The sequence below is a fragment of the Nothoprocta perdicaria genome, unplaced genomic scaffold (assembly GCF_003342845.1).
Source record: "Nothoprocta perdicaria isolate Ctin4 unplaced genomic scaffold, notPer1 scaffold_129, whole genome shotgun sequence".
Classification (NCBI taxonomy): domain Eukaryota; kingdom Metazoa; phylum Chordata; class Aves; order Tinamiformes; family Tinamidae; genus Nothoprocta; species Nothoprocta perdicaria.
Window position 1 is genome coordinate 707562 of NW_020454416.1, and position 24185 is coordinate 731746.

Sequence of the window (24185 nt, forward strand, 5' to 3'; positions counted from 1 at the left end):
AGCAGCCCTGTGCTGAGAAGCTGTGATACCTGGAGAGACTGTACACGGCCGCTCAGGAAGTGCTAGGGATTATCTGGCTATTGGTAGCAAAAGGCTTGTGCTCTTGCCAGGATTTCAGAATCAGCAGGGTCGAACTAGTGTTGAGGTCAGGATGGTCTTGATCATAATCATCTATGACCAAATTGCTTATATACTATTATAACAAAGTTCTAAGAAATATATATATAATTTTTATATGTGTGTATACACACACACATATATTATAAAAAAAAAATTGTAAGAAATGGATGTGAAAGACAGACTTCTGTCTTTCGGGAAAAAAAAAAACCAAAAAACACATAACCCCCCTAAAACCTAGCTGATGGTGCATGCAAAGCATTTTGTTGTTTTCCCCCAAGAGCCTAGTCATTGTGTTTGTGCTAGGATACATTTAGAAGGACATGCTGTAGCCCTGTTTTTAGGTGCAGTATGACGTTTTAAAATCTAGATTTGTAGTCCTGCTTATTGTGAAGCAAATTTAATTCTGCTTCAGTGTATTTTAAGTGTGATCTAGAAACCTACAGTGACCTCGCTGGATTGCCCTCCTGCGATGCTTTTGTTTTCACTCTCTTAACTTCTAGTTCTTTTTTTGTGTGTGTGTTGTTTTGTTTTCTTTCTGGAAATAAAAGAGCAGGATGGCAGCTATTTGTCTCAGTCCTCTTACAGAAAGAGAGTCATAGAACAGAAAAAAGAAAACACACACACACACGCGCGCACACACACACACACACACACACACGCGCGCGCACACACACACACACACACACAAAACAGCTGGACAGTCTGGCCTGATTAGCAGCCCTGCTTTTAATCAAGGTGAATTATCCCATCTTCTTACTGTGACAAATTGCTACGCTGACGTGAGCGGGCTGCTTCCCAAGTGAGCTGCGTGTTGCATCTGCACTGTGTTCTCCTGGCCAACACAAAACTGACTTGTAGATCATCCTGAAGTTCTTTCCGTTATCCTCTCTGATGACTTCAATATTTACTATTTGAAAGAGGGCCCCAAATCTTTGCAGCATCCCTCTTCCATCAGCCTTACCTTGAGAGGGAATCACATCCTCCTGCTCCTCAGATGCCTGTTCGTTCTACCACAGGCTGCACTAGGTCTCCCTATCACAGGGTCACATTGGAAGGTCAGCCCATTTTCTGCTTTCCCAGACTGTTTTCCAGGTGATAATTCCTATAGATTCCGCACACCATGTATTTAGGCATAAGCATATTTCCATTGTGCCTATACTAAAAGATCTGAATGAACCTATCTTACTCCGTGATGCAGCCCTATCTGCCTTATTACTGTTTTTGTGTTAGCTACAAGTATATCTGGAGGAGTTTTTAAAATTTCCAGATTACTCATAAAAACACACAATTGCATTACACCTGAGCTGCTTGAATTCTATTGGATATATTTTCCTTTGGGGGTACCTTCCTTTGGCTGCTGCTTTTTGAGATCTGTTAGATATCCTTACTTAATCTGTTTATTATTTGTCGTTTATATTTGTTGTGTGTTCTGAAGTTAGAGTTCCTTTCTCTGCCAAATATTCAAATCGTATCATATGGGAAGTTCCCCTTACCAATTAATTTTCTTACATCATTTTAAAGTGAAACTTGATTATTTTATGAACACAATCTTCCATGAAATAGTTGTAAAGTGGGGATGATGCTCTATTTTTAGTGCTCCCTTACCTTGTTTACCTCTTGTGCATACACTGGTGTCCGGTTTGTAAGAAGATGGATGCAGGGACCACCTCACATGATCCTAGAAGTGACCAGCACAGTGAGGCATTATAAATACCAGAGCAACATAAAGAATAATTAATACTGATTTCAGATGACTCCCTCCCAAACACATTTTCTTTGAGAGCAGTTATTCCAACCTCATTTTAGATGCACAGAGTAAAAACTTGAATGTGATTTTGAAATTTTTGCCTTTGCCATGGAAACTCTCTTACAACCTTGGGTTCTGGTGGCTTGGGAACTGTTTCATGCAGTGTTTTTCACTGGAGAAACTCCATGACTGTAACAAGAAATATTTATTTAAAAAAAAAAAAAAAGGAGAGATGGATTGCTTCCATCTGAGGTTGATCTCTCCTGAATACGACTACTTTCTTACAAGGAGAAAAAACATAAATTCATTAACTCTTCGAGGTAGGTCAGAACACTCCTGGGGGACGTGGGGAGCAGCTCCCCAGTCTTGCAGCACAGCAGCTATGACCAAGTTTCTAGCATTCCCTGGGTCACCACACTCATAGAACACGTTTGTTTATTTGCATCCTATTTCTGTAAAAATGAAAGACCTTGTTTTATCCCCTAGTTCATATGTGATAATAAATGTCAAAGTCTTAATTGCTATTTTCTGCCCTACAAAGACCTTGTTTCCTGGCAGAGAGAGCTTACTGCCTGCGAGCAAGATGGAAGCTGGGATGGGGAGAACTGCCTTTTGGTTGAGTGTGAAAACCAACACCCTGTAGACAACAGAAAGCTATAAAATGCCTCTGTGAGCACTCCGGTTTGTGTGAACATCCTTGGCCGACGATCACCTCATTGCCTGTGGCTGAGCAGCCAGGTGCACTCTGCATGAGAGACTGTAGCTCGCCCACCCTCCAGTGCGCAAAACCCCCGGGAAGCACCAGAAATGCTTTAAAACACCCATAAATTGCCCCAGGGAGGGAATGTCCCTCAGGGCAACTCTCCCTACAGCAGCAAAGACGTCTCTCCTGCCCTGTGCGCCTGGAGAGGAGGAGGAGGAGGAGGGTGATGGTGATGATGAGGGTGTTGTGCAAGCGCTGGCCATGGGGCAAGGCGGGTCCTGCGTGAGGCAGGAGCACCTGCCCGGCCCCTGCCGCAGCTTAAAGCACGAGGAGCTGCCTGGGGACGCCGCCGGCCTCGGCCACGTCCCGCGCCGGCCAGCACCGCCATGGGGGCTTTCTACAGCCACAGCCAGGTAGGGGAAGGGGCGCCGTGGTGGGGTGTGCGGTGGCTCGGCCCTCGTGGCAGGGGGAAGGATGTGGGAAGCCTGGTTGTTCCTGTAGCTTCATCCCCAGCAAGATCCCTCCTTCTGCTCTGGGGCTGGTAGCAGGAGGCGGCTTTTGCATGGGTTTTGCACCTCCTTTATGTCCTCAGGCAGATGAGCGCCGGAGTTTTAATGTTGCAGTAGCTTAATTATGTTTTTTAAATCCCCAATTAAAAAAAAAAAAAGTATCTTGTTAAGCACTGCTGGTGTCCTTGTCCTTCCATTCAGTTAGACTGGGCAAGTACCCTGCTGAGAGGAAATAGAGGTGTCACTCGCGTCCATGAGGAAATTCTCATTGGGAAACTAATAGGGACAACCAGAAAACAAAAATATTAAGAATGTATTCTCTTAGAAGCTGAGGTGTTTGGGGGGCATGAGGGAACGAACGGTGACATAATCATTGATACACTTGCATGTTGAACTGCAGATTTGTTGCAGCGGTATTCCCTGCTCTCCAGGCAGTATGCCTTAGTTGTCTTTTTTGAATTTGTTCGTTCTGCTGTTGTGTAGTCTTGCTTTTATTTATAATATCTTATTTTTATTTTGGCGATTCAGAGTATTAAAAATGTAGACATTCTTCTTTTCATTCCTTAAACACAAGATTACCTAGGGAGCATGCTGCTGCCTCACTCTTAGCCCCAGTAGTTTTGGTTAAGCCCCACAGGAGGATGATGAAAGGAACCCTGTTTCCTGGCAGGGTTGTCAGATGTTTTTTGATAACCACCTAGATATAGGTGGCTTCCCGAGGTTTCCAGGACACTTTCATGTGGCCTCTGCCTAAGGGCAGATTGGAAGAGTGAAATTGCTCTGTGGGGGAAAAATAACAGGTTTGTTGCTTTCATTCCCTGCTTTTGGAAAGGTTTTGGGAAGTTTGGTATAGCCCCTGAGAGATATTTTTCAGGTCCTCCTTGTCTGTGTGCCAATTCTGCTCTACATGAAGCATAAGAATGGAGTTACAAATGGCAATAAAGCATCTGATGAGCTGTATTGTTACATCACAGTTTTCTTACTAATTCCTGCCCTGCTAGATTGTCTGCTCTTCATTGTGAAATACAGTAGATATGTATGACATCCTTTGAATTTATGCAGATATAGATGAATGCTGGTTTTCTTAGTAACTTAACAAGGTTCACTGTCATGTATTTCTCTGATTAGGTTTTAAAAATCAGTCAGACACCTCAACTTAAAGGTTTCCACAGATGACTTCTCAATGGAAAGTGAAGGGCATCAGAGGTTTGGTCTATTACTGGAAGCATATTTTAAGTCTGTGGTCATGCCTAGCTGTAAGCCTTCAGGGATGAAGGAGATAACGATGTACAAGGAAGAACCTCAGTCCAGAAATATGTTAGAAAATTAAAACATTTAACCAATACAATCACTAACTGTGTTTGTGTTCTTTCTCCATGCATGTTAATTACACAAATTTTGTTCAACAGACGGAGCCGTCTCCATGCAACCTGCTCACTGTGAAAGTTATACAGATGAGAAATGCCAGGAAAGCAGATTTGTGTGAGTATCTTGTGTTGTTTGCTCTTAGGTCATCCACATGCCCGTGAAGCTGCTGGGAATTTCATCAAGTGTCACAAACACCACAATATTTCTATAAGGAGAAAGTGAGTGAGTAAGTGAATGAATGAGAGACGCACAGGAGATACATGGCTGTGGTTTGCTGAAAATGAAGTTGCATGGTTAGATGGTATTATCTATTCTTAGATTTTTGCAAGAGTAACCTTGGGGACCAGCTACCAGTTCTTGTCCAAAAGATATTTGCACAGAGTGCATATAACACAGACTCAGGTCTGCCTAAGGAAACATGAAACAAACAAAAAAGCTATTTATTTTCAGGAATTGTTGCAATAAGAAGGCTAAATAGGGAATGGATGCGACCTTGTGCCATGTGACCTTGGTGTCCCTGCTTGAGGAGGGGGCATTGGACTAGATGATCTCTTGAGGTCCCTTCCAACCTCTACCATTCTGTGATTCTGTGACTTTATTAAGTTCCATCTTAGTTTTACCCATTCTGTGCGTCACTGGCAATGACACTGAGTATTTTCTGTGAGCTCAGGACTGCTCCTTTCTGCTTCCCAGCCCAATGCACATCCATCAGACAAGTAATTGCTGCTCAAGTAATTGTTTGAATGACAGAGACACATTTGAAAACATAACAGAATGCAGCTCAGGGTCCGGAACAGCAATAGCAGACACAACATAATCTTTCAATGCCAAACTGTTTTGGCTTATGCTATTAAACATAGGTTGGATATTATCGGTGAAATAGAGCAACAAATATTTTATGACAAACATCTGTGATCTATTATCAATTTGAAATGATAATATCAACTAAAATATTGAGAAAAAGATTACAAACCAAATACAATACTTGTAAAAGGAGTGTTTTACTTGCTGGGTACCTTCATCGTATAGGGAAAAAAAATCCTGAAGTCAGGTATTAAATATGGAGAAAACAGTAACAGTCCTTTGTTATAAAATGACTTCCCTGTAATGCAGGGCAACTAGTGTTTTGGTATCCATAGTAGGAGATTTACAAATAGGAATCACAGACAACCCGTGAGCAAGTCAGCTTCTGAGTGAGGAGAACGCTCTAGCTGAATACAAGTGTGGCTAGTTAAGATAGAGTAAAGGTAGTATGTAAGTCTAGCTGGTGTAGTTATGCTTTTGCCTTTATGGTTCACGTGCCTATAATGTCCTCTCTATTACTGCTGGAGTTGAGGGCTTCTCTGCCCACCCCATCCCATTTGCCTTTATACCCAGTACTTTTTGTATCTGGATCTTTCAAAACTCATAGTGGTCACTGCCTTGCATACACCCAATTGCTGGCTCAAGCTGAGGTTGCTAGCCGTTTAATGTCCGTGGCAATTGCCTTTTGCTGAGCACAGCATTTTCCAGGTGCACCTACTGATGTATTAGTGCCATTACTGATCTCACCTGTGAATTTGGTACTTGTTTGAGCTCTCTGCATTCCCCTTTGCACTGAGCCCACCTGTGTCCCTGTCCAGTTCATCTGCTCTGCTAGTGTTCCTGGGCCTGCAAATGCTTGCCAGTTCCCAAAGGTGGGCGTGCATCCCTTCTGCATCCTGGATCCTTAATGGCCTGAGGTTTGGATGTGCAACAATCCAATCCATCCTTCAGCAAGGTGTCCTAAGCAGAGAATTTCAGATTTCCTGCTCGGCCTGTTATAGCCCTTGTGGCCTTCAGCATGTAGTTGAGCTACAGAACTCCTCACAATAGTATGGATGGCAAAAGTTGGTGTGAGCTCTAGATAGACACTGGACAAGTTCACAGAAGGGAAATCTGGTAAAGGTTGGCTTAGGAAGCCTCTAAATTTTAAGTTGTGGGGGCTGAAAGAGCTCTCTCCTTACACTCTTCCTGGACCAAGTGTGGAGTCGTGTTCTCCTCACAGCATTGGTGTCCCTCCCAGTTGAGATCCAAGATCCTTCCCTCAGAAGAACATTTGGTCTAGTGCAGTGTGACTGATTTTATGTTCTGCATTATCAGCCTTTTGGAAGTTCTATGAAACATGAGATCCAGTCACGTGTATAATCCTTGGACTGGGACTTTTCCCCTTGATGCTTTGATATGTTCACTCAGCAGTCTGGTAACAAGCTCCGGCACACGTTATGAAAACTTGAATGATTCTTGGATGCGTATATGGAAACATTTGCCTGTTGTAATCTTTGAGTCCTCCTAAGGTTTATGTCTGGAAAGAGTTAAAATTTTTCTTCTTTATATGCTCAGGGTAAAAGAGTAGGTCTTTGGGTTTTTGTTTCTTTATTATTTACATCCTTATGGAAAGAAGGTTTATTAATTTAAGCTTTTTATTTTGGAAACTTCCAAGGTTTGGAGGTTTTATATTATATTCATTCAATTTTGGATACAATATTTTATAACATTATATAGTACATTTTGCAAAATTATTAGAAACATGAGCATATAGCATTGAAATTGCAGTTCTGCTCTGTATGAGCTCAATGGATGGAAAAGCCTTTGAGATGCTAAAATGAAACAGAGCCAGTGAAATATATTATTTTTTTAGGAACTATTGTCCAATGTGATACATATAACAAGAGCCCACAGACTTCCTCTAGTGTTTTTTTCTCACACTGTTGCTATTGTATCTTTGTTATTTTTTTGGTTCTTCACCATGATATTTAAGCAGTTGCAATTACAAAACAGAAACTTATAGCTCTAGGTGCTGCTTGAAATCTGATAATGAAATAAGAAGATATGGACTGATAAAACGTAGCAAAGAAAAAAATGGAAAAAAAAATCCCAAAACCATTAGCTGATGGCAATTAATGTCATATGCTGTCTTGAGGCAGGAACTAATATTCCTGGACTGAATGAATTCTCATAATCTCACTGTGAAGGACTTTAAATATGCAATTAATTTCTGCAGGTGGAGCACATATTCTTATAAAAAATAAATTATAATCTAAAGTAACAAGTAATAATCTAAATTATCGACTAAGTTACATTCTGGAAAATAACAACACCCTCCCTGACCATATCTCTACTTAGCAGCAGAGTGTCTGAGGAGGAAGAAAAATGCTTTTCTCTGTAGATAATGATAGCATGCATTTCATGGGATGGGTAGTTCCAGTTGGGAGGTAACATGACCAAGGCAGTGATCTGGGAGAACTGGGTTTGAGACCACATACTCGTTTTGAATCCTTTCAGCACAGTAAGAAAGACTATATCTTGGCTGTCATGAGGAAAATCTACCCCCAATAGGGTTAGTGGAGCCCAAAGGCTGTCCAAGAGGAGAAGGGTACTTAGGTTTCTGCTCAGGTGACAGACAAACTGGAGGTCATGCCTGTTAGCATTAAAAATAATAATAATAAAAAAAAAGACATAATTGGGCATTAAAATTTTTGGTTTAACCCTCCTGCATTTGAGCTGCCCATGATATTTCTGTTGTTGTCTCAGTTGTTGTGCAGTACTACAGCTATGATGTTTTTTAGCTTGGGTCATACTGCTGTAGGGCTTTCTAATGGTGAAATGCAATTAAGATCCAGTCCTGCTGCCATCCTGGAAGATAATTAGAAACTTAGTTTAATAGCTGGATGAAGAGATCACGCTCTCATTAAATACATGCTGCCACACCTACTTTGGGCAGGATGTTGCCCAACAGCAATACCACAGCCAACACTGCAGGCACATTGGATGGCTGTTCACATGTCATCAATGAGAGGAGTGACACAAGGTACTGTTGTAAAGTCCTTCTACATGCATCACTTTTCAACGTAATCATCCTTCTTCAGCTTCTGTAGTTAGATTTTTTCACACCTATGTATCAGGATAATGATGATTTACAAGCCCATGGCGAGTATTGGGAATCTTGTACGTGTCCTTGAAGAGGCATTGGTATGAGTGACCAGCTAGTGAGTACCAGTCCTTCAGTTTGCGGGTACCTGTATTTGATATGATAAAATACGAGGCTTGAGGTATCCTAGAAACGTGAAACAAGATTCTTGGGTGTTGTAAGGTGAGATATTGTATAGACAAAAGGTAGTGGGGTTTCATGTGATACCCTGAAGCACAAAAAGCATCACCAAACATGTTGTACAGAAGGGAGCAGGGCAGCATGCTTGTTTGCTGACTGTGACAGGAGTCACCCGGAGGAACTCAGAGATCTAAAGAGAAATAAGAGCTCTGACTCCTTCCTGACAAGTGGTCATTTCTCAAATGTATAAGCTACAGTATTACAGCAGGCAATGGTCACATAGATGACTAAGCTCAATCACAGAAAAAAAAAGAGTTGCTGCACTTGTGAAATAATCTTTTGTTCTGCACAAGTGTAGCCCCACAGCAGAGCAAATATAGCATATCTTTGGGAAATGTCAGTAAAATAAAATTTGGATGACTGCAAGTCTTTCCACAGTCACCTTCTGGTCCCCCTCCTGGTGGTGATACCAGCTAACAGCAATCTGTGCTCCTGTCCATCTGGAGTTTCCAGTAGTCAGGGACATTTCCTAGGGACATTTCCTATGCACACAAGTTTAGGAGCTAATAAAAGTGTTAGAAAGTGATTTCTTTTTTTTTTTGATTGGGTTTTTTTTTGTTGTTGTTGTTTTGTAATATACTGAGTTTCACAGCTCCCTTCAGCTGATGAAGTTATTCCTATTTCAGAAATATAGGAGAAATAAAGATGGCCTAAGTCTCAGGGGAGTCAGAAAGCAAAACAAAAGTGGCTTCAGTAATCCTTTACTTTCACATGAAGGACCGAGTAATTTACTTGACATTTCACAAAGATTAATCAGGAAAATTTTGACTTCAAATGTACAGAAAAACTCAAATGGGACAAGGCTGCCTGAAGCCAGATGTTGCCCAATGACTGGAACACTCGAGTTGCTAGTAGAGGAGATAAAATGTTAATAGGGTGTTTGGTATTTGTGGATAAAATACCCTCCACCCCCACTGTCTTTAGTACTTCCATAGGTATCCATAGCTAGCAGATTGTGTTTGGTAGAGTAGTCATTGCTGAGTTTTGTGTGTGGGTGCAATGGATTAGTTAATCTTGTGATTCATGGTCACCTTCTGTTTCTCAATGGCTGGCAGAAACTATTCACAAATTATTTTGACCTCAAAATGAAAGTGCTCATTGATGAGCTAAGCATGGAGCATTTCTGCTAACCACTGTTTCATCCTGGAACCTTGGTCTTGAACATCCCTCACATCTGATGGAGCGCAGGCAGGAAGTAAAATTCACAGCTAACCTCTTCATCTGGGTAAGGAAAAACGAAATTTCCAAGGCAGCCCTCCATAGCACCTAGAAACATTCAAATTCATGAGTCAACTTTACGGCCTGAATACACCTCTAATCAACATAACAAAATTAAAGCAATGCAATCTTGTGCAAAGAAGTCACCGTCATCTCCCTCTGTGCTGGGAAACATAGACAAGCTTTCACTTGCACATCAAATGTTGCAAACACCATTATTGCTCTCTTGGACCAAGGCATAGAGACAGAGGGGAAAATAGTTACATTAAGCAAAATTATTTACAGAGCTTTGCTGGCTAAAACTATCCCTCTGGACAGTTGCTTCTCCAAGGAAATGTTACACAGGTGGACTGTTCAACATTTTGATACCTTTGTTAATTGTGCTCATTTTAATCCATTTAACAGTGGATTTAATGTCATCTGCTTTCTACACAGAAATGTGTGTATCTTCTCATCTTGATGAGCTTTACAATGTGTGTAGGGGTGTATTGATGCTTCCTTCTTCAACTTTCCAAATGGGAAAACAGTAGATACCTCCCTGTGGAAGGCCTAGCATGTTAAGAAGACGGTTCTGGCAGGTTGCTCAAGTTCACAGTTCCCTTTTCCCAAAGGAAACCGATGACTTCTCTGCAGGCCTGTAATGTGTGTATGCATGCCTGTGTGTGTACAAATGATTTTTTAATGGTTTTCAACTCTCTGAAGCTTGATACAAGTAGACTGACTCACTATCTCTTTGGAAAGGAATGTCATGCAAGTGACATTCTCAAGGACAGAGAACTATCTGGCATGATTAGTGAGTAAAGCAGTTTGTTTATCACTGGCATGACAGCGCCTTATGTATCACCCTGGACTACATTGTGCATACTGTCCTCCATACAAAACTTGAAAATTAGGTCACTGCAACTCCTTGTGGAAACCTAAATGTCATTCTCTGATTCTTGGCTTTCCCACCTTTCCTCTCTCACAGTCACCCAGTCTGATTGCTACGTGAGCTTGCGCCTGCCCACAGCTTCGGTCCAGCAGTTCCGCACCAAGACAGTTCGTAACAGCAAGAACCCAACATGGAACGAAACCTTCCACTTCACCATTCAGAGCCAGGTTAAGGTAGGAACAGTGGCTCTCCTGCCATCCTTTGTTGTTCACTCTCTGGGTTCTTGCTGACCACTGGGCTGCCAACAGCTACTGAGCTACTAGTTCTTTCCTTGCCCTCAAGTAAACCTTTCTACCAGATATCAGATGTAATGTATGGCCCTTCCATGCGTTGTCTTTCTGAAATCACTTGCAAAATGTTCACACTAAGTGCAGTTATTTAACTTTTTGAAGAGATGATGGGGCTTGATGGAGCAACTGCAAGGTCTCTATTGTTTCTTTTGCTTTTTGCTTTCATTCTTGAACTTCTTTCTTCAATTCCTCCAGCTAAAATGAACTATCTGTAGGATTTTGTTTGCTAAACTTTTTTTTTTTTTTTTTATTACTAGAACATTCTGGAGCTGAAAGTCTGCGATGAGGACAGCACAACTCAAGATGACCATCTCCTTACTGTTTTCTTTGATGTTTCCAAAATCCAGCTTGGAGAAAATATTCAGCTCTGTTTCCAGCTGAATCCACAGGTAGTTAAAAATCAGAAAGATAACTGAAAGATAGCCAAATGAGAATGTGGTTACTTGGTTATTTCAGCTTTCCTCTTACTGTCTTTTGCACATGCCTTTCTTACTGTCCATTCAGCCCCATGAGTGTACATCAGTTTAAGGGGTCGTGTGAAACTTTTGTAAATACAATAAATTTTGGATACTTTTTCCATAGAGAGAATTGGATATAGATACGCCTTGTTGCCATCTTTGATGCCAAAATGTTGAGAATTTACCTCAAAAGTTTTAGATGTTCCTTTCCAACTGGAACTAGTGGTTCAGAGAAAAGTACTGAGGAAAACAACATTTGGCCTACGTGGTCTAAACTAATATACAGAGCTAAACACCTACTATAATGGATATAGCATGGATAAATCTAATGAAATCCATTGCATATACAGCAAAAAGAGGTGGATCCTAGTTTAGAGAAGGTCCATGAACAGTCCAGATTCCTGCACCTTGAAGTTCCCTGACTTCCTGGAAAAATCGGTGCCCAGTGACTTCATTTATTTTCTTTCCCAGGGAGAAGAGGAGCTGGAGGTTCAGTTCATACTGGAGAGCAGGTGAGTAAAGTCAAATATGTGACTGCTGGAAATGATAAGTCAGAGACAAGATGTTACAGATACAAAAGATCTATGCATACTTGTGCCCTCCTAACACTGCTTCAGTTTTAATGAAACGGGAGGCATCCCCTGGGCACTCAGGGAATGAAAACTTGTGCTTGGCACTTAACAGCAAAGCTGCTGGCAGTGCATGGCGTGGGTTTATCATCCTGGGCATTCAGATACACTGATAAGCAAGCATGGACACTGGCTGAAGCAGAGAAATGTCTCCTGAATGCTACCATTGCACAGGCCATATCTGGCATCCTATATTCCAGATCTTCATCCCAGAAGAAAGTTTTAAATCCTCTCTTTTTCCTAACTATGTAGTCATGGATATATGCTTTGCTACAAAAATGTGGGAAAATGATATTTTGAATTTGTTTTCATTGGGGGATGAGATTAAAAAAAATTTTTACTGTATTTCTGTGCTGACTATATAGTTAAACAAGAGAAGGGGCATGTAAATCAGGCCTTGGGTTGCTGTTGATTTTTAAGATAAATGGTAATGTGTTTTTCTTTTTTATTAATGGCATATGCTTCTAGCTGTAGCACCCCAGGTGTGAATCTGACCAATATGGGGCAATTGTGTAATTTTGTCATCTTTGTGTAACTCTGCTCCTCATGTGTCTCAGAAAGGATCTGTTTTAAGGAGCTTCTATTAGGGAAGGGGTTTAGCAGGTCTACAGAAACAGAACAGCCCAGGTTTAACATTAAGGCTCCACATGAAAGGCAAATTGGACTGAATACACATCTACAATTTCTCAGACTGTTTGCTTGTGCTTTCCATCCACACACTTTTAAAAATAAAGATAAGGCAAAAATAATGAAGAGCTAAAAAAAAAAAAAAAGGAATAGTTGCGAATTGATCACTTTTTGTTTTGTCTTTTAGCCCGGATCCCCCTGAGAACATTACTACCAATGGAGTCCTAGTGGTAATTTCTCTTCCATACCTCTTTTCCCACAGCATTGTGGTGCTTGTTTCCTAGCCCGTGGGGCTAGGGGTCCCGGGGCCTCGGGGTGACGCTGATGGGTCCTTCCCTGACCGGCTGCTGTGGGGCTGGGGCAAGGCGAGCAGCGTGCCCGGGGTGCTGTGAGGCTTCCTCTCCTCCTCTTCTCCTCTCTTGCAGTCCCGAGAGGTCTCCTGCCTGGATGTGCAGGTGAACGGTGGAAGGCTGAGGAAGGAGAACCCAGGTTTGTACTTCACTGACTTGCAGAGCGAGACTGCAGGCCACTTTATAGGAAAATGCATTCAGCTTTCTACATTTGCAGGCCCCGATTTTAAATTATTTTAAATGCAAGAGAAATTCCCACTGAGTTCAAAGAACTCTAGAAGTGGGCCTAACTACTTAAAATACATTGATTATTGAAGAATGGAGGGTGAAGGCATCGTCTGGCTTCCATGCAAATACCTCCTGCTATAATAACATCTTGTTAGATGCTTGTAACTTTACAAAATATTTATCCATAAGATGGAAATCTTCTGAACCCTTAACTGGAGTAAAATCCTTATGGCTCCTTGATACTTCTGGGTTCAGAGACCAACAAAATAGGCAAGATGAAGACAGAGGGCCGCATAACCAAAAGAAACATCATTGGATACTATTTTTGTATGTGCTAGATAGAAATTGCATATAAAAATAATTGCATGTTAAAATAAAGGTAAAGATGATGCACGGGATCTGATTTGTACTGATCCCAAAGGAAATTGTGTCCTACTATGGAACAAAAATGTCTGCTATATGGGGACAAAAAGGTGCAATAATCTATATATAGGTCTGTAATGAACAGCAGAGATCTCAGCAGCAACAGAGTATAGGATACTGCAACGATATTATATTAATTACAGCAGTCACTATACAGCAGATAAGTGAATATCTTGTAATCTGGATACCAAAATAAAGTCATTTCTTAAGGAAAAGACATAATACTTTGATGTGCAAGACAAGGAGTGTCAGTTTTATAAAGCTAACTGCTTCTGTTTTGACGAACTTCAGCTTGAAACTCCTTTGTAGCCCACAGCATAAATTACTTGCAGCCTATTCCGAGTAACCTTAAATCCTGCAGAGTTAAAAGAGCATTGGTGGAGTTTGAATAGTTGCTAGACAGGCAACTAATCAATGTTTTGATACAGCTATGAAGAGCGTGTAGTAATATGCAGTGTCTTTGAGTGTTATTAACTTACAAAGTAGCAAAGATCGTGGGAGAGTGACATGCTTTTTTCTATCATTTCTCCAGAAAGAAAGTTTGCCTTAACTGTGGATGGCTCCTACGAAGGAACCCAGACTCATACCCTGAGCTCCTGTCTCTGCCCGACTTCTCCTGCCAGATTCCACTATATCAAGTACAATCAATCAGCATTAAATGTGGCCCTGCCACAGCGGAGACGGCTCAGCAGGGTACGTGACAGAGCCAGGACGCAGATGGCTCTTTGCTGTGTGTGTGTCTTTGCTGTATGTGTGCAGGTCTGAGTGTATGTGGGGAACTCGCACGTATATGTATGCAGGGGAGGCTTCTTTTGTCTCCCCTCCCTCCTGTATAACAAATAATTTCTCTTATTGTTTTTAAACTTTTTTTTTTTCCAGTCCATATCAAGTCAAAATGAAATGGTTGCGAATGAATCTGTGACTCTAGCTCTGACCTCACTTCCTATACAAGAGAAAATAACGATAGCAGAGGTGAGAATCTGTCTTTCTCAGAAACGTCAGCCCAGCACACATTCAGTTCTGTGTTTGATATGATGATATATACATAAACTCTACTCAGCCATGACGCATTCTACAGTATAGGGTATGAACAACACTCTCTGCCAATGCAGCTAAACAATATTTCTTTTTTTTGTGTGTGTATGTGTTTATTTTATGTGTGTTTCCAGACATGCAGATAAACCCTGTTCTGAATTTAAACTAGATAATCTCCTCAGGACATTTCTCTGATGCTCCTTGATACAGTATGTGAGCTGACTTTAATGAATAGGACATTTAAGTAATTTAATTTTCAGCTACGGAAACTTTTGAAGACCTAAATCCACGTGACTTGCGGTTCTATTCCACTTACATTGCACTGGAGCCCATTATACAGCTAATAAGCCAAATCCTTGCAGGATTTGGCTCGGCTGCTGCATGGCTGATGGCAACACTAGTAAAACTCAGTCGATGGATGCAGGGGGAGGCTTAGCAGTGTGAGAATTCTTACGCTGTTTGTGTTGCGATTTGCAGGACAGGACGTTCGACTTGTACGCAAAGGCAAATGGATGGTAAGTAAGTGGGTCTCCCACTAATCTTGTGATTGCAACTATCGCACCCCAAAAAACCCATGGGGAGTCAGGAGGGGGCTGTGCACACGCAGCTGTAAACTCAGCTGTTTGGATACTTTGATTACAGGCTTTCATTTCATTTCTTTTCTAGTGATGGAGTTAAATCATGGTTCCTTTTCCCCCCAGTTTCCAAACCATTAGTGCAGAAAGTAGATCTCGCTGTGTGCACTACAAGGCCTGCAGACAGAGAGCGCAGGCCCACACAGAAATTGCATTTCTGTACAATGCCAAGTGAAACCAAGGCACTACAGCTGCCATCCTCACCAGTGCAGCACGTACTGCCAGTGTGTACCCTGTTATATGCATATATGGTAGATGCTGTTGAAATCTGAAAGATCAATTACATGATCAAACAAAAGAACATGCCTGAAATACTGCTCATTTTAGTAAATATTTAGCCAGTACACATCTCTCACCTTCCATTTATTTAGGATGTTGTTCTTTCCCATTTTTCACACAATACTATCCATACATCAGTCTGTGGCTTAACTACAGCAAGTAATAATACATAATATTTTCACCCTGGTTGCAGGACTCAGGGTCTGTTTTACAGGCCGAGAAATCTAGACGCTCGCCTGGGGTTCGACCTGTGTGCAGACGAGCAGAACTTCCTGCAAAACCGTAAGAAGGTGGTGGCTGCCGCGCTGAAGGAAGTCCTTCACCTGGAGGAAGACCTGCAAGAGCACGAGGTCGCTGGGAAAGGCACCATTAGGGGGATTTTTGTCTCTCCTTTCCCTCAGGCCAGGAGATGAGAGCGGACACGCTCTTTCCCTGTGGGCCCCCTCTATTCGGATGAGGGATGAGGTCCTTTGACAACAATTCCTAATTCCAGTCTAAACCTTATAGTCCACTCGTCTGCCTGAATGAGCAAATTCTCTGTTTTCAGCTTGGTTTTCAAGCAATGAATCATTTGAAAGAACTTCAAATCAATGCACTTGGCCTGTGTCACATTTTTTCTCAAAAACATTGCCAAAAGTGGCAATATCTTTCACTGTATTATAAAGTGATGTCAAGCAATTTGAGTTATTTTTAAGTGCTCCATGTTACTTATGAGCAATGCCATTTTTCCTGTAATCTACATTTCTTTTTTACCAGCATCCAGATCTTTCCATTAATAGTTCTGTTGTCTTGTCTTATGTGAATGTCCCTCAGTGTCACTTTTCAACCTGTGCTTTCTGCCTTTTTTTGCCTTGAGCAGGTGCCTATAGTGGCTGTGACTACAGCAGGATGTGGGATAAGAGCACTCACTGCCATGTATGGCAGCATTTTGGGCCTTCAAAAGTTAAATGTTCTGGATTGTGTTTCATACATCAGTGGCTCATCTGGTACAACATGGTGAGAAGTGATTTTGTAAAGAATTTATCTGCAGGAATATGCACTTGGAAATTCAGTACTCTTTCATGAAACCCGAAGCTCACAGTCTTGATTAGGTTCTCCATTTATACACGCACACAAATGTCTGTGTAAATATACACAATTTTAGATATTTTGTGGATCTTATCGCATTAAGCAAAACCCATGCTTTGTTTAGTCTTTCAGATCTCAACAAGTGAAAACAGTCTCTTGAGATACTGCTTCTGTCTATGGCCTATAAATGCCATGAAAAACGTATAGTAAATACATCATGTATTCCATGTCATTTATGTAATTTATCCATAATTAAATGAGGAGACTTTATTGGACATTTGAAAATTATTCCTATGCAAAATGAGTCTTTACGGTTTTGGGACAGCATAGATATTTGGTCAAGCTGCATGCTTTGGGATCAATTCATTTTAATTGATTACCTTTAGACCTATATCTCTGTTCAAAGTAGGCTCAAAGGAAAGATGTGACACACAGATTGAAAAAAGGCAAAAAAAAAGATGTGCCAAAATTTATCCCATGAATTTTGAAATAATCAACTTCATTTGTTTTCTCTTCCCATTTTATTTCCTGTCTGCAGGACTATGACAAAATTGTATGAAGATGCAGACTGGTCACGTAAGGATCTTGGAGAAACAATAACTGAGGCTCGTAAACAAGCAGCCAAATGCAAGATGGGAGCCTTCTGCTTGAGAAGTCTGAGGAACTATTACAAAGAGTTGAGCCAAAGGACCCAAGCAGGACACAGGACATCTTTCATTGATTTGTGGGGACTTATGATTGAAGCCATGTTAAATGATGGGGTAATGCCTATACACATTTGCTCTCAGAAATTTGGTGACCTTCATGGCCACTAGCAGAAATTAAAATCCTAGGAAGAGGCAGAAAAATAATGACTTTTTAGAGATTTGATACACAACAAAATTCTATATAGTTGTTAAGATATCAGTATCTGACTTGTAGGTAGAATGTCCACTTATTTGCACTGATAGCTGGGGAACACAGAGCGCCTATATAGGTAGAAATTCATATGAATGATATCCCACATTAAAATGCTGTAGTAAATTAATGGAACTAATTATCAGTTAAACTTTTTTTTTCTCTTCTTTCTCTTTTTTTTTTTTCAAATCCAGAAATGTCACCACAGACTTTCTGACCAACGAAGGGCAGTGAATCAGGGCCAGAACCCGCTGCCCATCTACCTTGCTCTCAATGTCAAGGACAAAGTTACCACCAAAGATTTTAGAGGTAATATTGCAATTGAGGGAAGAGAGGTGAGCTCATGTCTAAGGAGATATAGTCTGAGTAGAGATCCTAAAAATAATGAATGATTGTTCTAAACTCATGCTTGAAGCCCAAGAAGTCCTATGTAGAGATATAAACAATAGTGGGATGCTATAGGATAGGCATAGCAATAATTTATTATTTTGTTAGCCTTTTTTTGGTAAAATTGACTGACATGTAAGTCTAGATGTTTAGACAGTATCTTCAGGTTAAACACATTGCAGATACATGGTGCTGTGAAAGAAGAGTAATGCTAGGAGTCCTTAAAGACATTGATTCACTAAAGCTTTGTTGAGTTCACGCAATATATGTTTTTCATGGTCAGTTAACGGCAGTAAAAGCAATAGATGCTAAACTGCACTTGAGTTCACCTCCCATGAGAAGAATTCTTCACTTTCGAGATGAAAAGGAATCTAAATGTATTTTTTTTCCTTAGCCACTAAATTTCCTTCACCAACTTGGAAAAAGTGTGAGAGCTGGTTAAATTTTCAGCTGGGCTGAGGTGACTCTGTCAGTAGGGTTTGCTTGGTATATGTAAGCTTGCCTGCAAGAGCTAAAGCCTGAGGGGCTTTTTCAATGTCTATGTACTTCATAATTTTTAGCAGCCATGTCTTCTTGACTACTGGAGCTAACTTTGTGAATGTGTTGGCAGAGTGGGTGGAATTCACACCATATGAGGTGGGATTCCTGAAATATGGAGCCTTCATTCGGGCAGAGGATTTTGGCAGCGAGTTCTTCATGGGTCGCCTGATGAAAAAGGTTCCTGAATCTCGCATCTGCTTCATGCAAGGTGACTCACTGCTCCGAGGAAATGATATTTAATATAAACACAGTGATGTTGGAAATTATTCCCTAGCCAGCTGTTATTCTGAATGTGCTGTCTGTAGTAATGTCAGAAATTGTTCAGTGTGTCCATCAGCTAAAATTCAGCATGTCTCTTGAGACTTGCCAATCTCCCCAGTAGCTGAGTTGGTTTTATAATTTGAGCCAAGCTCTGATGAAACTAAAATGGCAAGTTATTGCATTTTAGAATTGCACCTTCAGAAGTGCTTTAGAGACTCTGCTATTTCTCCTTTTGGAAGTTGGAAACCTATAAGACTTTTCAGAGGATGAAGAAAATATTGAGAAGAAATAGATGGGACCAAAAAAGAGGAGATGGGAGAAAGAGTGATCTGAAGTACTTCTCTGTGGGAGGAAAAAGGAGATAAAAAAGGAAAAATTTCAATTTGGTATTTGTCAAAAATGTGCATAGTTCCAGATTTTGTAAGGGAAAATAATCTGAAATTTCTTCTAAAATTCTGAATTCTAAAATTCTGAATCAACTCTATAGCTGAAATAAATATCTGAGCTTATGTAAAAATTGGAGAGAAATGTAAAAAAAAAAAAAGTTGTCATTCCTGTGAAAGGAGAAAAAACAGTTCAGTAAAGCACTTCAGTATTCCTAATTACACTTGTATTTTTAGGAATGTGGAGTAGTATCTTCTCCAAAAACCTCTTGGATGCCTGGCATGCAGCTGACAACTCAGAGGATTTCTGGCACAGATGGACACAAGACAAAGTAACTGAAATAGGTAAAACTGAAGCACCCTTTGACTTTTCCTGGTCCCTGTGATTTTGTAACTACACACTCTTCTCATTCTATGAGTTTTTCCTGTCATTCCCATGTCCTCAACTTTGAGACAGGGGAGGCACCATGGAAATTAAATGACTTAGAAAGCCCAAACTAAACTGCACTGTTTTTTAAAAGTCAAAATATTTAATCTATATCTGAGACATTTATCTTCTCAATATAAGCTTTGAATTACAGTTTTAACCTAAAAGAAATTCCAAAAGCATTACCCCACTTATATATATAAGGTGACTTTTTTCTGCTTTTTTTTTTGCCTGGAAAAGTAAATTATTTTAATGTGGACTGAAATTATTTTATTTCATAAGAAAAATGATCCTTCTGATCACTTGTCTGATATGACAAATTAAGACTTTAGAGAACCAAGTTTAAGTTATATTAATATAAATGCTACACATATTTTTAAAAATAATTTTAATTAATATACATCAGTTTTATATATATCATTAGTTTTAATTTATATATAGTTTATAAATAAGATACTATATATACACATATATTTAACATAAACAGAACTTACATTTGTCAAGGAATTCACTGGAATTCATTGCAGACAATAGAGAAATATAATGCATTGCTGAAACATAGGTATTTAAAAAATAAGATAACATATTTAGATACAATGACACTCTTTTCAAATGCTTTGTCTTTCCTGTTTTGTGGAAATGGGAAAAATATTCTTACGGGTCCAGGAGAACATCCAAAAATTATGTATAGAAGTAACGAATTGTTCTATGAACCTGACATTGTGGCAGTACTGTTTAGATTTACTCTCACTTTTAATTTCAGTTATTTTTGTAGCCCTAGATCAAAAGTGGTTTGCTGACTATTGCTGATATTCATCAGGCATTTGATTCAACCCTTAAGGTGATGTCTGAGAGGTTTAAGTACTTGATTGCTACTGGCACAGAAAATGGCCCTTTCTCATCTGGTTGCCTGGTCTCTTCTCAATTATGATGATAATTTGACTGTACAATATTTATGTCATGTATTGTAGAAGAGCAACCAGACTTGCCTGAGAAGCCCTACGAGATGGCAACATGCATGTACACGCCTGCAAGTGGCCTCTCCACGGCTCTCCGGGATATTCTAACGGATCGTCCCGCTGTGTCGAAATACCACAACTTCCTGAGGGGCTTCCAGATGCACAATGAGTACATCCAGCATGAGCAGTTCTCTAAATGGAAAGGTAGAGTGGTTAATTGTTATTAATTGCTGCAAAGAGGTGAGGAAGGGTCGAGGAACATGTTACTTCCTTCAGTTTCAATCATACAACTGTTTGATTAATGTTTGAATTATGTGGTATTGCATCCCATCTGTACTGGGATGAAAAAAAACGAGGGTACACTTCACAGTAATATACTGTCAGACTGTGGAAAACCACACTTTTATAAAACAATGGTAAGCAATATCATCAATCAAAAAGAAAATCCTGCATGGGAGGATTTTTCCTCCCTTTCTTTTGCTTTCTGACCAGACAGATGTCTTTCTGCAATTTGCTAATAACTGCAAATATTCTACTCTTTTAGACACCTTGCTAGACATGTCTCCTAATGATCTGAGAGGCAATTCAGAGCACCTGGAATTGGTAGATGCTGCTTTCTTCTTTGAAACTAGCTGCCCACCACTTATGAGACCAGAGAGGAAGGTGGATGTCATCTTGCACCTCAATTATACTGGTGGATCTCAAACCTTGGTAAGAGCACTCAAATATTCTTTGCTTAAAAAAGGCTTTGCTTTTTGTAGCATACAAGTAGGCATCTGTAATTTTTTTTTAATAGAACTTAGAAAAATGATGTTTCCAAGAGAAGAACAAGAACTCACAAAGAAGAGAATATCTGTGTTTTTCTCAAATTACTTTCGAAATAGCCCTAAGTGGAATGATTGGAGCACTGTACTTCTCTAGTGAGCATAGTAAACTTATGGTTGAGTTGCAACTTCAATTACAGTTTTATATAACATGCTAAAGAAAAAAAATAAGCTGCAAAAATGTTGGCTGAAATTGAGTTGCTAACTTGAACATGCATTTTCTTTAAACATAAAAAAAAAAAAATTGTCCTTTTATTTGTGAATGGGATTCCTTGGCTGTTCAAAAACAAATATTTGAGTGAAGTCCTTCACTTTTATTAAAAAAAAAAAGAATAAATAAAATTTCCATCTTTTTACAGAGGACTAGTAGTAAGAGGTCAAATGAATTTGCTGTATTTACAGAAATCAGAATAGATTAAAATTGTTATATAGGCTTTTAAACTGGAGTCTACTCAAGTAACACCACATAAGAACACACATTTGCACTTCTATTTGGACTGTAGTTGCTCATGTTCTTGCCTGCTTTACAGCACTCTGTGCTATTTTGTGCAACTTGGATGAATTTCTGGATTTCAGAAGCAGCTTAATCTTTGTATCTTTTTCATTTCTTATGAATTTTTTACTCTTGTTTGGCTGTGACCCAGCCTCTGGAACAGGCCTGTAGATACTTCTCCGAGCAGGGACTTCCTTTTCCCAAAGTTGTGCTGCAGGAAGATGAGAAGAAGAATCTGAAGGAGTGCTACATGTTTGATGATACGGAGACCCCAGGTGCTCCGATACTGCTGTATTTCCCATTGGTGAATGACAGCTTCCAAAGATTTGTAGCACCTGGTAAGTTAGCAATATTCAGCTATTTTATTAATCCAGTTAACTTTTTCTGCTCTCCGAGTGCTTTTTTTATCCTAATACATTTTTTTCCCCTTTAATTGCTTGTACCTACTAGTAAATTCATTGCAAAACAGGATGACACAAACTGCTTGAAAAATCAGATCAAATCTGGCATATAATTTTAGATACTAGTCTTAGTACAATTCAGTGAAAGAAGAAATATGTTCCTTGAGTAGAAGAGTAGGAACTAATTTCTTCTGGAGATCTCCAAGAGATTACTTTATGATTTAACACACAGCTTCTTTTTCAGACTGTATATTTTTGTAACATAGCTAGACTAAGGGAAAATTACCTTTACAGTATAAAATGGTTCTGTAGCTTTCTACTTGGGGTGTTCATTGTGTTTGATATACATCTTAAGATATCAAAGCAAGAGAATGTTACCTAAGGACTTCATGAACACTGTCACAGTGTCCTTTTGGACAAGAAACTGCTTTTGTTCATATGATAATTTCCAAAGCTACTAACATTCTGCTTCCTCTTCTATTTATCTCTATTATTATATGTCCCTGTCGTGTGTGAGTTTATGAGCGGTATATATATATTGCTCAAAAATCTGCAGGGTGAAACTTGAAGCATCTGTAAACACCGAGTGACTTGCTGTGACTGACACTGGAAGGTGGGAATTGCAGTGGAATCTCTTTCAGTGTCACTTTCTTTTTTTTTTTTTTTTTGTTTCTTTGCATTTTGGCTTGTCTAAAAGTCAATTTTTTGGAGATCAAAATATGGCACATGTCCTTGCAGCAACTAGAGTTACGATTTCTCTGTTCCTGCCATAGTCTATCAGAGTGCAATATTTTCATTTCACTAATTCCATGGGACGGTACAAACACCTCAGCAGTCAAATTCACCGCCTCTTTGCCCTCAACAGGCATGACCCGTAGTGCTGTGGAGATGGACCAGGGCAAGGTTGATATCTCCGGCTGCTGCTCTCCATACTCCACTCGGGAGGTCTCGCTGAAAGCAGATGATTTCAACAAGCTCCTGAAGCTGACTAATTACAACATCATGAATAACGAAAGCATGATCCTTCAGGCCTTGCGCACTGCTGTGGCACGGAAGAAGCAAGCTCAGAGCCACCAAGTGCCACAGTCTCAGCCTTCTGCTTGAACTGCACTTTTCCTCTCTCACTTCTTTCCCAGTTTATCAGGATGGGCCAGAATGATGCATCAAATGTATTAGCTATTTAAGAGTTCTTGCTGGGTGCCATCTCTATCAAAGTAGTCTTTCCAGTGAAGACAGCTTGAAGTATTCACTTAAAAGTCATATAATTCAGCTGAGCGAGTAGTTGCTTTTTGATGATTAATTTCAATTTTGAATGGACTAGTCTGTGTTCTTAACCATGGCTCACTGTGATGCACAAAATGCAAATATTCAGCTCTGTGTGATAAGAACATAGTTTTAATACCCTCCTTGCAATCTTTTATTATCTTGGGGCCTAATATTCCTCTATCTGCAAAATGTTGTGTCATTTCACTGGGACCCTTGATAGCAAATCCATGAAGCTCTCTTCAAATGCGGAAAGTGGTGATCATATGGTATCAATTAAAATAATATTATTTGATTTTAAACAACCTGAATTAAATGATGTCCAGCCTTTAAAAAAGTTCTGCTTCCCAGGTGCTTTTTTGTCACGAGTTGCCATGTCTTATCAAGAATATTAAATATTTCAACTTTTGTCATGCTGAATGACAAGGATGTATGGATGGTGGACCTTCATTCTTCAGTGACATGTAATTAATTAAATTAAACATATATATTTGTTTAAGGGACCATTACCATTTCTGCTCACAGTCAACAGTGTTCTCTCTCATCACACATGGGTGCAAGCTGCAGTTACCTATATGAAGAGCAATTTGGCTTCAGCAATTC

General features: G+C 39.9%; 1 protein-coding gene across 1 annotated transcript; it reads left to right on the forward strand.

Moving 5' to 3' along the window:
• The first annotated feature begins 2956 nt into the window (after positions 1–2956).
• LOC112942458 (cytosolic phospholipase A2 epsilon-like) lies at positions 2957–23423 on the forward strand. The gene is made up of 20 exons (XM_026033399.1): positions 2957–2983; positions 4489–4561; positions 10762–10898; positions 11273–11404; positions 11945–11985; positions 12917–12959; positions 13155–13218; positions 14263–14423; positions 14610–14702; positions 15243–15280; positions 15873–16029; positions 16539–16675; positions 17286–17508; positions 17839–17953; positions 18642–18779; positions 19453–19560; positions 20614–20805; positions 21146–21312; positions 22070–22256; positions 23185–23423. Exons 1-20 carry the CDS (start codon positions 2957–2959, stop codon positions 23421–23423), a joined length of 2472 nt encoding a protein of 823 aa, XP_025889184.1.
• The last annotated feature ends 762 nt before the right edge of the window (positions 23424–24185 follow it).